At 41.8% G+C, this 14,995-nt stretch overlaps 2 protein-coding genes and 1 pseudogene across 2 annotated transcripts in view; all 3 read right to left on the bottom strand.

The window, feature by feature from the left end:
- The window catches only part of LOC134080806 (protocadherin alpha-8-like), a 9,458-nt gene extending 2,094 nt beyond the window's left edge, over nucleotides 1-7,364 (bottom strand). Inside the window, exon 1 of the mRNA XM_062537417.1 lies at nucleotides 4,998-7,364. Coding sequence (XP_062393401.1) covers nucleotides 4,998-7,364 — 2,367 coding nt within the window. The remainder of the gene's footprint in view (nucleotides 1-4,997) is intronic.
- A 545-nt stretch (nucleotides 7,365-7,909) lies between these two features.
- On the bottom strand, nucleotides 7,910-10,821 carry LOC134080805 (protocadherin alpha-2-like). The gene is made up of 2 exons (XM_062537415.1): nucleotides 8,437-10,821; nucleotides 7,910-7,954 (listed from the first exon to the last, which is right to left on the bottom strand). Exons 1-2 carry the CDS (start codon nucleotides 10,819-10,821, stop codon nucleotides 7,910-7,912), a joined length of 2,430 nt encoding a protein of 809 aa, XP_062393399.1.
- Nucleotides 10,822-10,918: 97 nt separating this feature from the next.
- On the bottom strand, nucleotides 10,919-14,317 carry LOC134080804 (protocadherin alpha-3-like; annotated as a pseudogene).
- Nucleotides 14,318-14,995: the final 678 nt, after the last annotated feature.

The raw sequence follows: 14,995 nt of genomic DNA, 5'->3' as shown, positions 1-14,995 counted from the left end.
TGTTAAGCAGCGGACTGGGAGAGATGTGTGTGTGGTGAGGAGTGTGTGCCGTCAGAGGCGGGAGGCTTACTGTGTGTCATGGACTCACAGCAGCAGCACCCAGAGATGGGACGAGAAATACAATAATAGTGACAGCAGCAGATATTTGGTACAGACCACAATGTGAAAGAGATACCGCAATGAACACACAGACAAACACACACACACACACACACACACACACACACACACACACACACACACACACACACACACCTGGACAAAGCTGGTAGCTAAAACAAGGTGATCAACAGCATTGCTGATGAATTAGATTCCATGTAAACATGCACACTGATTAAATTCATGCCTTTTCTGCAGGTCACTTTGGGACAAAAAGTGCTAAATGAGTGAATGTAAATACACAAACACATGCATGCAAACACACATAGGATTCACAAAAGAAATAGATATACAGACAGCGGGAATACAGGAGTGATGTGAAATCCAATCCCGGGATGAAGGAGTCCGCAATCATAAGTTCAACTACTTTGTGTAGCTGCATACCTTTTTAGACTTTGCTTATGCCAAAGGATGAATCTGCTGTTTCAAACTTATCCAAAATGTCAACCAAATAGAAAATGCAATTTCCTTGGAAGGTTACAAAGGGAGTCATCTGATCAAACTCAGTCTGATGACATGTGAAGAAATTCCAATCTAGTGAAAGGCAGCAGCCCCTAGGTTTTTTAAATTTGGGGCATGTTGGACAGAAAGACCAGATGTCAAGGGTAATCATGCTTTTAGATAGCTTACTGCTAAAGTAATTAAATTTGTATGCACTTTTGAAGATGTAGGCCTAGATCATGGCCTACCATACATACCCAACTTCACATCAAAGTCGTCATTTTAAAAGGGGATTAATTTGCTGACCTCAACCTTGAGTCTATGTGGGATTAATGTATCCATTATTGATCTCCTATAAATAATAAAATGCTCAATCAAAGTCTAAAATCCACTTTCATGCATCCCTGATTCCCTACATAAATCACTGAGTATCAGAATATCAGCTTCCTGTAACTGCTGAATTAAATCTCTTCACCATAAGGCTCATTCATTCAACTTCATTCCATACTGAGCAGATCTACCTGAGCGTGATGTATGCTATAGATACACATCACAGGGCACAGTGCAAACATACATTATGAGAAGAAGACTCTGGACTCAGGACTCCAATGAAGATGTTTGTAACATCGAAACGTTAGTCAATGTTTTGCACCATTTAAATAAATAAATACTAAAGAAGACACCTGACTTGCACCGGCGTCCCTCTTCCTCTCATACACTATCTGTCTTGGCCCGGTTGCACCAGATTGTTGCATAACTGCAGAAGCGCGGAGAACCTTTGCCTGCTGCTATACATTATGAGAACTCATAATGCATCGCGTTCAGGGACATCTGCACAACGTTGCACCAGGTCAACCGGGCCTACACCCTGCCCTCGGATTGGCTGACAAGCACGTGTGCAGGACATGTGCAAGCAATGTGCGTTAGAGAACGGAATCTGGTATTAGAGCACGGGCCCAAGGGGGCTACAATACAGCCCACTGCCATCATCTCCCAACAAAGTAAACTTTTTTTTTTTTAGGGGAAAGTCCTGGCAATGCTGAATAAGAATTTGAATATTAGCATTACCTATTTCAGCCCTATGAAGAGGTGTACCCTGAAAATCAATGCATTACAACATTGGAAATACAATGTGTTGTGCATGGCATGGGGGAAGGTGGGTCATGACTCACTGCATATTAAATCATTTCTAGCGACTAGCGGGTATAAGTTTCCCCTTCATTTGCCTTAAAATAAAGATTGTCTCATTGGGAGGTTGGGGAGTGCATTGTAGCATCTCTGGCCCGTAGCCTGCATGTGCAAAGGAGGGTATTCACGAAAGCGGATTTAGTCTCTTACCTGCTAAGTCAAATGTAAACCTATATTTAGGTTCTAAAAAAGAACTAGGCTAGATTAACATTCATGGAAACATATGCTCTGGGCAGGTTATGGAAACTTGCTACTGGGCAGATTAGACCAGAATAACTGAAATCCAAGATGCCGCTTTGTTGTGAGTCTTTTTGACAAAAAGTCTGAGATCTAAACTGCAGAGATCACCTTTGGTGTAGAAATGCTTTTTGGAGGGGTTTATTGCCCCAACACACACACACACACACACACCACAGCCCCCCGCCAACCCCACTCAACACACAACCACACACACACACACACACACACACACACACACACACACACACACACACACACACACACACACACACACACACACACACACACACACACTCTCTCACTCACACACAGACACACACACAAACACACAGAGAGAGAGACAAACCCCCGCTAACACAGAAACACACACACACACACACACACACACACACACACACACACACACACACACACACACGCAGTATCCCCAAAACTAGCCCCAGGGTTGATGCCCAAATCGCAATCAACTGGATGAAGCAGCGAGACAGACAGTGACCTGCCTCTTGGTAAAACTGAGTGCGTCCATAAACACACAGCACTCCAATCCTCACCCCTCTGACTGATAGTGTTGTTGAGGTTAGCAGTGCAATATCCTATCAACTAATGAGGCCAAATGAAGTGATGCTAATTATGCAAAGTAAAAACTTACCATAAACATTCTTGCATTTAACTTTTAAATGTCCTTCAGCAGACCACTGGCCTACATTTAGTCGATATCCAGGCTGATCGGCGATTAAGCTACTTTTACTGTTCTTTCCACCACTTCCGGTGTCACTGGTTAAGAGCCGCCAAGAACGAACGAAACTCAGGAGGAAAATAATTGAGCAAATTCATAATAGGTATTTCTGGAACGTAAAGCACGTCCAGAACTACTCACTTAACCAAAACAAGGCTAGGTTAACCATGCTCCCTGGGATATCTCAGATAGTTTCTGTAGGCTACGGCATATCAACGAAACCACGGGTCAACAGAAATTGGTGAGAAGAAAAGGTAAGTTTATTATAAAACTACTAAACTGCCACCGCCCTCCGTCAAGTACCCCAGTTACACTAGCCCCAGAGCGGTAGATAAAACACTAGTCTAGGTTTCCACACGAATTTTCAGTTCTAAACCGATCCGCGTCCACAAACACTGCATCAGTTTGGGGAGCCTTAAAATCAGCATTAAAATCCGTAATTCTGATCATTGAAAATCATGACAAACACAGTCAACAAGTACGGGTACAAGGGAAGAAATAATCATCAGATAAAATCTGAGAGCTGGGGGAAAATGGCCAATGTTTGTCAAGTTTACTGCCTGGGTCAGGCTAACGAACACTAGGCTATCTTTACAGTTAGCTTCTCTAAAATCCTAAGGATATGCTATGACACCAGCCATTTAAGATAAATTAACAATTTGAATGGTAAATATTTAGAAAGCTTTCTGATATCCATGGTCTGAACATTGACATTTGGAATGGATCGTCTCTATCTGCAAGAATTGTCTTACGCGCTCACATTCGCCAAAGCTGAACAGCATGACTGTGACAACTTAGTTGAACTGCACATACAATGCTGTCAAACCTGTACCTATATTGTAGCAGCCAAAATGTCCAATGTCAGAAAAAAATCAGACTTCAAGGTTTAGGCTACTTGTCATAACATGGGACCACTATATACTGTAGCACAGTAACAGTGGTAATTAAGTGATAATTAACCTGACATTAATTTATTGAATGGCATCCATTAGTCCTTTTAAGTATAGGCCCTGTGGCAGTTGTTACTATGTGTTTATTAATTCAATTAAGTTACTAACTATATTATTTACAAGTATTGATCAAACTGAATGTAAGACAAAGAGCTGTAAATAACATCAATGGAATAAACAGGTTAGATGCCCAATTGACCACATACTCAAATGCTCAAACAAGCCTAATAAACCTTAATGCATGACATGAACTTACTATGATAGAGTGGGAGGGAGGAGGAGAGAGAGAGAGAGAGAGTAGAGTCAGAGAGTGGTGGAGAGCGAGTGAGCAGGTTCTGGAAATATCCATCTTGAATATGAAAATAAGACTATACACATTCCCAAGATGAGATTGTAGATCATCTAACATCCTCGTAGCAATACAAGACAGGGCAAAGCATTAATTCCAGCTTCACATCATAAGCACACAAAGGGAGAAATACTGTATATAGCCTACTTTTAATCCCCAATTTTTGGGACTCCCATGAAACTGAATGCCCAGCCACTGCAATTCTTTTTTCAAATCTTTGACTGCAATAAAGTCACAATCTACAATCTCAATGGCCACAGATAATTGGACCTGTCCAGTATAGGGCCAAAATGTAAGACATTGCTGGTGAAGCAGGCACACTACAATTGCGATACACCAGTACCCCACCTTCACACTACAATTGCGCAACATTATATTAAGAGGAGGCCAGTCATTCGGTCAATAGAATAGTGCAGTCTAACAAAAGAAATGAACCTTTTAGATGACCTGCTGTATCCTGCTTGGCTGAGATTGACTATAAATATGAGATAAAAGTCAGTGTTTCATGACAGTGGCTCACAATTCCACTCCACCACAGGCCGTTTCTGCACTGCATGTCTTAAGTGTGTCTTCACAGCTGCCCTCTGCCCACCTGACTTAACCTATCATGGTGTTCTTCATTAGCTGAACAGAGCTGATCTTGCCAGTATGATTATCATTATGTTGACTTTAATCAGATGTTGTTGGAACTGTGTCTGAAGATAATGCAGAGGGTGATCCATAAGCACAATACAGAACCATTCTTATATTAAACCAAGAGAGTGTTGCTGATTCGCGACCATATATCACTACTCTCCTATCTCCTCTATTGAATCTACACTGTAATACAATTGTAACTATGACTTGTACAGGCTAGTATTGTCTAAATTGAAAGGTATCAATTTGTACTTATAGATTACATGCAATACATGTATCTATGCACACTATGGCTTACCTTCTGAGTAGTGGGTAGAGTCTGTGTCCGTTTACAAGTGTCTCCTCCATCAATACTTATTAGCTCGGCGTCCGCAGGCGGAAATGGTGATGGGAACACTACTACGTCACTCTTGAGTGTGTCTGAGCTAAAACACACGTCATACTGCTGAGTAGTTTTAGAGTAAGACCAGCTCCCGTCTGGGTGAGTGGTGATCATGGGGGCGCTGCAGCTGCTGAAAATACCATCAGTCCTGTGGCATTTCACTGCTATTAAAGTGATGAAACTGATGAGGAGTATGGCCGATACTGACGCAATGGCCAAGAGCAAGTAGAGATTTAGATCAGAAAATCCATCATACTTCTGTGGAACTTTTCTGAGAGTTGTTGGTATATCAACTGCACTTTCAAACACCACAACATCAAAAGAGACGGACGCAGAAAGAGGGTGTTCTCCATGGTCAGACACAGTAATGATCAATGGGTGTGTTTTTAGATCATTGTCACTCATCCGTCTCTTGGTCCTTATTTCTCCAGAGGTGGTTCCGATTCGGAACAGGTTTGTGCTTTTGGGTTCAGAGATGTGATAAGAGAGCAGCGCGTTGTAGCCAGAGTCCGCGTCCACAGCCCTGATCTTGGCCACAAAGTAGCCCGCTTCAGCAGAGTAGGGAATGTTCTCAGAGTTCACGGAGCCTTGGTCAGAATACGGCGGGAGAATAACGGGGCTGTTGTCATTTTCATCTAAGATGAGAACATGTACAGTCACATTGCTGCTTAATGCAGGAACACCAGAGTCTGAAGCTTGGGCTTGAAAATTAAACTTTTTAATTTCCTCGTAGTTGAAGGACTGCAGGCTGTATATTTCACCAGTTACAGAATTAATGTTCAACAAGGTTGATATAGGCATATTGGCACTTTTATCATCAATTAATGAGTAAGATAGCTTTGCGTTTTCCTCAAGGTCTGGGTCGTAAGCACTGATTGTCGCAATGACGCTTCCCACAGGACTGTTCTCCTTCATATAAACGTTCATCAGGAACTCTGGGAAGCGAGGGGCATTATCATTAACATCGGAAATGTGAACTACAAAATCACTAGCAGTGGAGAGAGAGGGGGACCCATTATCAGTGGCTATGATAGTGACGTTGTAATCAGAGTCTTTTTCTCTATCTAATTTTCCATTTACCACCAAGGAATAATAATTTTCATAGTTAGATTCAAGTTTGAATGGAACAGTGCCTTTGACAACGCATTGCACATCTCCATTTTTTCCTCCATCCTCATCCGATACAGTAACTAAGGCAACAGCTGTGCCAAGCTTGGTATCCTCTCTGACAGTCTGCAGGAGTGGTGTCACTGTTATTTCAGGTGCATTGTCATTCACATCTATTACCTCCACTAAAACTTTGCATTGTGAGCTCCTTGGTGGAGAACCTGTATCAGTGGCTTGAACTCTCAATTCAATGGCAGGGTTTTCCTCATAATCAAGTTGTCCTTGCACTTTTATCTCTCCAGTATCTGATTTTATATTGAACATCTCAGAAGCTTGAGAATTTCTATGACCAATTAAAGAATACCGAATCCCTCCATTCAAACCCTCATCTGCATCAGTAGCAGTGACAGAGGTCAACACTGTTCCAAAAGAAACATTCTCTGCGACCTGGACTTTATAAAGTGATTTACCAAATACAGGGTTGTTATCATTTACATCCAAAACGTTTATCAAAATGTCTAAAGTTCCAGACTTTGTAGGTTTGCCCCCATCGAGTGCAGTCAGTACAAGCGATATAGCAGACTGTTTCTCTCGATCTAATGCTTTCTGCAGCACTAATTCTACGGATAGACCCTGTCCTCCCTCGCTCTGTACTTCTAAAGCGAAATATTCATTAGGACTTAGCGTGTAGCTTTTAACAGAATTACTTCCTGTATCAGGATCCTCTGCTACAGGCAGATGCAGTCTCTCTCCAGGACTCGCGTTTTCCGTTATGTTTAATGTTTGAGTGTTAATCGGGAATCTTGGTGCGTTATCATTTATATCCAAAACATTTATCTGAAATCTGTACAGGCCGTGTGGGTTTGTAGCCAGGGCTTCTATCTTTAAGGCACACTTGCTATTAGTCCCACAAATCTGCTCTCTGTCAATTATGTCGTTGACAATCAAGTCTCCGGTTTTTACATTTACATCAAAGTACTTCTTGTTAGATCCGGATACGATTTGAAACGTGCGTGACTGCAGTTCCTGTACATTCATGTTCAAGTCCTTTGCTATATTCCCAACTACTGTACCTTTGCTCACCTCCTCCGAAACCGAATATACAATCTGCCCGGTAGACAAGTCCCAAAGCAGCAGAATCCAGGTCCATGCGTATCCTCCAACTGCAACACCCATCGTTGTGCCTTACTCTTGCTTATTTCTCGTACTTGTTTTAAGCGGGAAGCTTGTCCAGAACACACGTTTTACACTCCACGAATGAAGACAACCATTTTCATAGTTGAAATTCTCCGTTGTCCGTATCTATATTATCATTCTCTATAAATATGTCTTAGAGGTGGAGTCTGTAAAACAATTCTCAGATTGTATCACAATCGCGGTCTGCAGCGACAGCATGTGGTTATATACAGCAAATGTGTATATGTGAATGCCTACTCTAATAAATGTAATATTATAGATATCGATGAGGTAACGTTTAGCTTGAATCGGTTTTGAAATATTGACTATATGTAAATGACGAACACCACAGCCTTTGACAGTGCATGGAAAAATCTTAAAGCTGAATAATGTATGTTGTTTCGAAAATAAAAACCAACATGATAAATGTTACAATTTCGAGACCAGACAAGTAGACCCCAGGTGTGATCCCATGGTTTTGGCGCTGTCCGTTTTTGTAGTGCTGAAACAGTGAATAGGAATATTGAAGAAACTCTTATGATGAGTTACTTAGCCTGTTGTTTACGAGAGTTGCTGTTGGAGTTAGGAGGCTGGCATCGCAAAAGTGAATATAATGTAATGTGTTAATAGAAGATTGCATGACCTGTTTCGGATGTAGTGTGTGTTCCTCCCCAGTTTCAGTAGCCTAGTTTTATCAGATGTTATAAATACCAAGGTGTAAACTGCTACATCTCGATTCCCAAAAAATCAGTTCAGCATAGATAAAGACGTTGCACCTCGATAAGATTTGTCTATGGGGCAGTGAATCAGTGTAGCAACTGAAAATGTTGGCAGCAGCAGAAAAGGAAACAATACGAACATTTGGAAATATGATGCAAGTTCTTGAATTCACACAAAGGATGCACTTGTTAACTTATTAATTCATTACCGCGAGAGGAACTTAGACACGTTGAAACCTTTTGTCTATAGGCCCTACGGACACCAGAGCTCATTAGTTCATGATCGTTATCTGTCTATGAATATCTGTACAATTATTTGTAAAATTATATTCAAAAGGGATGTCATACCCTACCTTTTCCGTACTAGGAAGAGTTTGTGTCCGCACAAAAGTGTCACCTCCGTTGATGCTGATCAGTTCTGCGTCTGCGGGCGGAAACGGTGATGGGAACACCACCACGTCACTCTTGAGTGTGTCTGAGCTAAAGCACACGTCATACTGCTGAGTAGTTTTAGAGTAAGACCAGCTCCCGTCTGGGTGAGTGGTGATCATGGGGGCGCTGCAGCTGCTGAAAATACCATCAGTCCTGTGGCATTTCACTGCTATTAAAGTGATGAGACTCACTATAAAGATAGCTGTTACTGAGATGATGGCGATGAGCAGATAAAGATTGAGATCGGAAAATGTGTCCTCAATAAGTGGCACTTGTTGTTTGAAAGGTGTCTGCTTGTCCGCTGTGTCTTCTTCAACCACAACATCAATTGACATAGAAGCAGAGAGAGGGGGCTCTCCGTGGTCAGTCACTGTTATGATAAGCGGGTGTGTTTTTAAGTCACTATCACTCATACGTCTTTTGGTCCTTATTTCTCCAGAGCTGGTTCCGATTCGGAACAGGTTCGTGCCTTTGGGTTCAGAGATGTGATAAGAGAGCAGCGCGTTGTAGCCAGAGTCCGCGTCCACAGCCCTGATCTTGGCCACAAAGTAGCCCGCTTCAGCAGAGTAGGGAATGTTCTCAGAGTTCACGGAGCCTTGGTCAGAATACGGCGGGAGAATAACAGGGCTGTTGTCATTTTCATCCAGGATGAGAACATGTACAGTCACATTACTGCTTAACGCGGGAACACCAGAGTCTGTTGCTTGGATTTGAAAATCGAACTTTTTAACTTCTTCATAATTCAAAGACTGCATGCTGTATATTTCCCCATTTAGAGAATTGACGTTCATCATGTTTGACACAGAGGTGTGACTTCTTTTGTTGTCAACTAATGAGTATGATACTTGCGCATTTTCGTTTAAATCTGGGTCGTACGCGCTTACTGTCGCCATAAGGCTTCCGACGGGAGTGTTTTCTTTTAGGTATACATTTATCACAGGCTCTGGGAAGCGTGGGGCATTGTCATTAACGTCAGAGACATACATAGTGTAATCAGTAGCGCTGGAGAGAGGCGGGGTGCCACCATCTGTGGCTATTATGGTGACGTTGTAATGGGAATGTCTTTCTCTATCCAGTGGACTATCTACAACTAAAGAATAATGGTTATCATAATTAGAGTCGAGTTTGAAAGGGATTGCATCTTTGATGGTGCACTGAATCGCTCCGTTTTTCCCTCCGTCTTGATCTGAAACTTTAACAAGGGCAACAGCTTTCCCTGGCGCTGTATCCTCTCTCACAGTTTGCAGTAGAGGTGTAATGGATATTTCTGGTGCATTGTCATTAATGTCTATCACCTCCACTAAAACTTTGCATTGTGCACTACGTGGTGGAGAGCCTTTGTCTTTGGCTTGGACTCGCAGTTCGATAGCAGGGCTTTCCTCGTAATCAATTTGTCCCTGAGTTTGTATTTCTCCGGTGTCTGGCGTTATACTGAATTTTTCAGAAGCTTTTAAATTTCTGTTTCCAATTAAAGAATACTCAATCTCGCTGTTCACGCCTTCATCTGCATCTGTGGCCGTTACAGTGATTAGTTTGGTTCCAAAGGGAAAATTTTCAGTCACCTGAACTTTATAAAGAGTTTTAGTGAAAACAGGATTATTGTCATTTACATCAAATGTGTATATTATGATGTCTATGCTCCCGGATTGTGGTGGTTTACCTCCATCAAATGCAGTCAATACGAGTTTTATAAAAGGCTGTTTTTCTCGATCCAGTGATTTTTGCAACACTAATTCAGCGGATAGACCTTGCAAGCCCTCGCTCTGCGTTTCCAAAGAGAAATATTCATTGGGACTCAGTCGGTAGCCTTTTAAAGAATTACTTCCTGTGTCGGGGTCCTCTGCTATGGGCAAGTGATACCTTTCTCCGAGGTTAGCAACTTCGGTGATGTTCAAGGTAAGTAGATTAGCAGGGAACGTCGGTGCGTTGTCATTTACATCCAAAATATTTATTTGAATTCTGTAAAGACTGTGAGGATTTTGAGCCACTGCCTCTACAGTTAAGGCGCACTTCAAATTGCTTTCACAAACCTGTTCTCTGTCGATTCTATCTTTGACAAACAGTTCTCCAGTTGTTAATTTGACATCAAAATAGTTCGCTGTGGATCCGGATACAATCTGAAACATGCGTGTTTCCATTTCCTTAACATTGATGTTCAATTCTTTCGCTATGTTTCCGATCACAGTTCCTGTGCTCACCTCTTCTGAGATGGAAAACACAATCTTACCAGACGACACGTCCCATAAACAAAGAAGAAATACAATCCAGGTCCTCACAAAACTCTTTGGGATTGCATGATGCCCCATCGTTGCCCTGTATTCTTGCGCAGTGTCAGGTAATTTGCATCAAAGGCAAGTCCACAACATAATGTTCCGAGCGACACGGACGATGGCGAGGATATCCTCAGCTGAAGGATCCCATGTCGTTGCTTTCGTATTCTGCTCTCCCTGGTAGGACATCATAGAGGTGGAGTTTCACAAACCGTCTTAATCGTGGTCTACAGCGACACTCGGTGGTTTCTTTAGTCACGAGAGCACGTTAACATATGAACATAAAATGCCTAAACAAATATGTGTTTTATATACCTGTGTTTTATTATCTGTTATTTGGTAACCTATCGCGCACGAGACATTTTTCTGGCCTCTTGCATAACTAGCACGTTCCATGTGAAATGGGACAACGTGGAAAAAGAAACAGGCGGTAGCTGTCCACAGATGAGGTGCTGAAACCGATAAATTCCCGCCTGAGCAAATTGGGGGAAATAAACTCTTGCTTTCATTTTCTCTTCACATTTACAGTATTCTCGCTGACTGGGAGAGGAGTTGTTCGTAACAATCTTTTGACACTTTTACATTTAATCAGGCCTAAAAGTTTGACCTGTTCATGATTGCATAATTAATAAGTCTCAGGCTTTGAAGTACATGATCTACCTATAGGTAAATTGGTTGTTTGCCCACAATGTAAAAAATGGTTTGTTTAAACCAACAAACAGGCCTTAATAATGTCATATAGAGTACGACTGTGTATAAGCTGCTTATTACACACTCCAATTCATGCTAATTCTGTCATGTGACAAAAACTGATCGGAGACATATTATGCAACTTGAAAATAAAAACTAGCCTATGTCTCAGCCGTGACTACTTCCTCCTGCTTTTTAGCCTATTGTTGTAAAACATTAAATATTGTATATGTTGATGTGGTTTCTTTGGAAAAACTGCAAATTATTATAGTCTATGACTTGACATAGTGTTAGTTCTTGTCTACTCATCGTTAACGCCAAAAATATACGCACGCTGTTTTTTTTTAAAGCATAAAATTACGGAGGTAAGGCCATGTGATACATAACAGTGTTTTGTTAGGCCTATATCAACTACAATGCCACATTTGTCATCGTTTGCATTGGGGAATAATCGTCAAACAAATTAGCACAGTGTCCTACCTTGGTTGTACTGGGAAGAGTTTGTGTCCGTTTAAAGGTGTCGCCTCCGTTGATACTGATGAGCTCTGCGTCTGCGGGCGGGAACGGTGATGGGAAAACCACCACGTCACTCTTCAGTGTGTCTGAGCTAAAGCACACGTCATACTGCTGAGTAGTTTTAGAGTAAGACCAGCTCCCGTCTGGGTGAGTGGTGATCATGGGGGCGCTGCAGCTGCTGAAAATACCATCAGTCCTGTGGCATTTCACTGCTATTAAAGTGGTGATACTCACTATAAAGATCGCTGATATTGATATGATGGCGATGAGTAAATATAGATTTAGATCTGAAAAAGTTTCATCCTTTTGTGGGACTTCTCTTAGGGTTTTATGCATGTCTGTGACATCTTCAGAAACCACTATATCAATAGACACCGTTGTTGATAGGGACGGCTCCCCATGATCAGACACCATGATGATTAGCGGGTGTGTTTTTAGATCATTGTCACTCGTTCGCCTTTTAGTTCTTATTTCCCCAGAGCTGGTTCCGATTCGGAACAGGTTCGTGCCTTTGGGTTCAGAGATGTGATAAGAGAGCAGCGCGTTGTAGCCAGAGTCCGCGTCCACAGCCCTGATCTTGGCCACAAAGTAGCCCGCTTCAGCAGAGTAGGGAATGTTCTCAGAGTTCACGGAGCCTTGGTCAGAATACGGCGGGAGAATAACAGGGCTGTTGTCATTTTCATCCAGGATGAGAACATGTACAGTCACATTGCTGCTTAATGCAGGGACTCCGGAATCTGTTGCTTGTATTTGGAATGTGAACTTTTTCATTTCCTCGTAGTTAAATGACTGTAAGCTGAATATTTCACCACTTAGAGAATTGAGGTTGATAAATGAGGATACAGGAGTATCACTACTTTTACTGTCAACCAAAGAATAAGACACCTTTGCATTTTCATCGAGATCCGGATCAGAAGCTGTTACTACTGTGATAAGACTCCCCACTGGCCTGTTTTCTATTATATAAACCGTTATCAGAGGTTGCGGGAATCGAGGTGCGTTGTCATTAACATCAGAAACGTAAACCGTAAAATCGCTAGTACTAGAGAGAGGCGGGTTCCCGTCATCTGTCGTTATGATGGTGATATTATAGTCGGAATATTTCTCTCTGTCAAGAGGCCCATTTACAACTAAAGAATAATAATTCTCATAATTAGTGTCAAGTTTGAAAGGAACTTTGCCCTTAACGATACACTTCATCTCTCCGTTTTTACCTCCATCTTTATCGGACACTGTAACTAAAGCGACAGCAGTCCCAGCCTTTGTATCCTCCTTCACCATTTGTAGTAGAGGCGTCACTGTTATTTCGGGTGCATTATCATTTACATCTATGACTTCCAGCAGAACTTTACACTGCGTAGTCCTTGGATGGTAGCCTTTATCTTTCGCCTGTACCCGTAGTTCAATAGCGGGATTTTCCTCGAAATCAAGTTGTCCGTTTACAATAATTTCACCAGTGTCAGGATTGATAGAAAATAACCCATATATTTTCGAATTCCCATGTCCAGTAAATGAGTATGCAATTTCGCTATTTACACCTGTGTCTGCATCTGTTGCAGTAACTGAAAGCACTTTAGCTCCGAAAGGAATATTTTCAGGTATACTGATTTTGTAGAGTGTTTTGCTGAACATGGGGTTATTGTCATTCACATCCAAGACATCTATTTTAATATCTAAAATACCAGATTTAGGAGGTTTACCTCCATCAATTGCAGTCAACACCAGGTTTATAACAGACTGCTTCTCCCGATCCAAAGGCTTCTGCAACACTAATTCAGCGGACAGACCTTGTCGCCCCTCACTCTGTGTATCCAAAGAAAAATATTCATTTGTACTCAGTCTGTACCCTTTAAGAGAATTACTTCCTGTGTCTGGATCCTCTGCAATGGGGAGGCTGAATCGTTCACCTGGACTAGTGAATTCGGAGATGTTCAAGGCAAGTGAAGTGACAGGAAAAGTAGGTGCGTTATCATTTACGTCCAAAATGTTTATTTGAATTCTGTACAGACTGAGGATTTTGAGCAACGGCTTCTATTTTTAAAGAGCACTTCGTATTCGTCCCACAAAGCTCCTCTCTGTCGAGTCTATCGTCGACAAACAACTCTCCGTTTTTGACATTTATCTGGAAATACTTCTTGTTGGACCCAGAAACAATGTGAAGCACACGGTTCTCCAGGTCGTTCACATTTATATTCAAGTCCTTTGCTACATTTCCAACAACAGTTCCCTTGCTCACCTCCTCCGCGACGGAATATACAATCTGGCCGGAAGACACGTCCCATAAAGAGAGGAACAGAATCAATGTCCAAGCATATCCACTGACCATTGTATTGCGCATATTTACTCTCTGCTCCTGACTGATTGTACTCAGTGTCAGCGAAAGGGAACTCCAGCATCTGTTGTAGTAGGCTACGTGTAATTTACAATCGTGTTCAGAGTTGACGACGCTCGCTCGTGTCTTTCTGACTCACTTCTCCCCTCTCCATATGATGCCATAGAGGTGGAGTCACGGTAATGACCAACCATGGTCTGTGGCGACACTCTGTGGGTAATTCTCACAGTAGTTGATTATTTGATGTATGCCAACCATTTTTGTTTAAAATCTAATATATCACACCATTTAAATCTGCAACAATGTCAACATAATATACGTGAAAAAAATCGTATCCTAGATACGACATACAATGTTGTGACTGTTTTATACTATCATGTACAACGAAAACATTCCTTTCTTCTTTTATCCCATATCACATCGTCAGTGTTTTTATCTGAACTAGTTGTCGCTGTCCACATAAATAGTGCTGAAACGCATGATTTAAGCTGCAGCTCAAAAATGATCGTAGCCTACTGGTAATAACCTAAGCAGCAGTTTTGTAACAGTGAATGTAGCCCACTCTCGTATGAAAGCGAAGCGTTTCTTAAAACGAGTCAGAACGACTTGATGTTGGCTGTTTTAGCACTTCTGTCGGGAAGTTGAAAGGTGTTAAGTACTGAATGAACGGAG

Source organism: Sardina pilchardus, chromosome 5 (genome assembly GCF_963854185.1).
Source record: "Sardina pilchardus chromosome 5, fSarPil1.1, whole genome shotgun sequence".
In the NCBI taxonomy this organism is placed as follows: Eukaryota; Metazoa; Chordata; class Actinopteri; order Clupeiformes; family Clupeidae; genus Sardina; species Sardina pilchardus.
Note: the sequence above shows the minus strand (reverse complement) of the source record. Positions and strands in the feature narration are given on the sequence as shown.

Excerpts from the sequence above, each read along its gene's own strand:
- LOC134080805 (XM_062537415.1), bottom strand. The coding sequence starts at position 10,821 with ATGGGGCATCATGCAATCCCAAAGAGTTTTGTGAGGACCTGGATTGTA. Across the intron at positions 7,955-8,436 it reads CTCTTCCTAGTACGGAAAAG|CCTCCTAACTCCAACAGCAA; the intron begins GTAGGGTATGAC and ends TTGCGATGCCAG.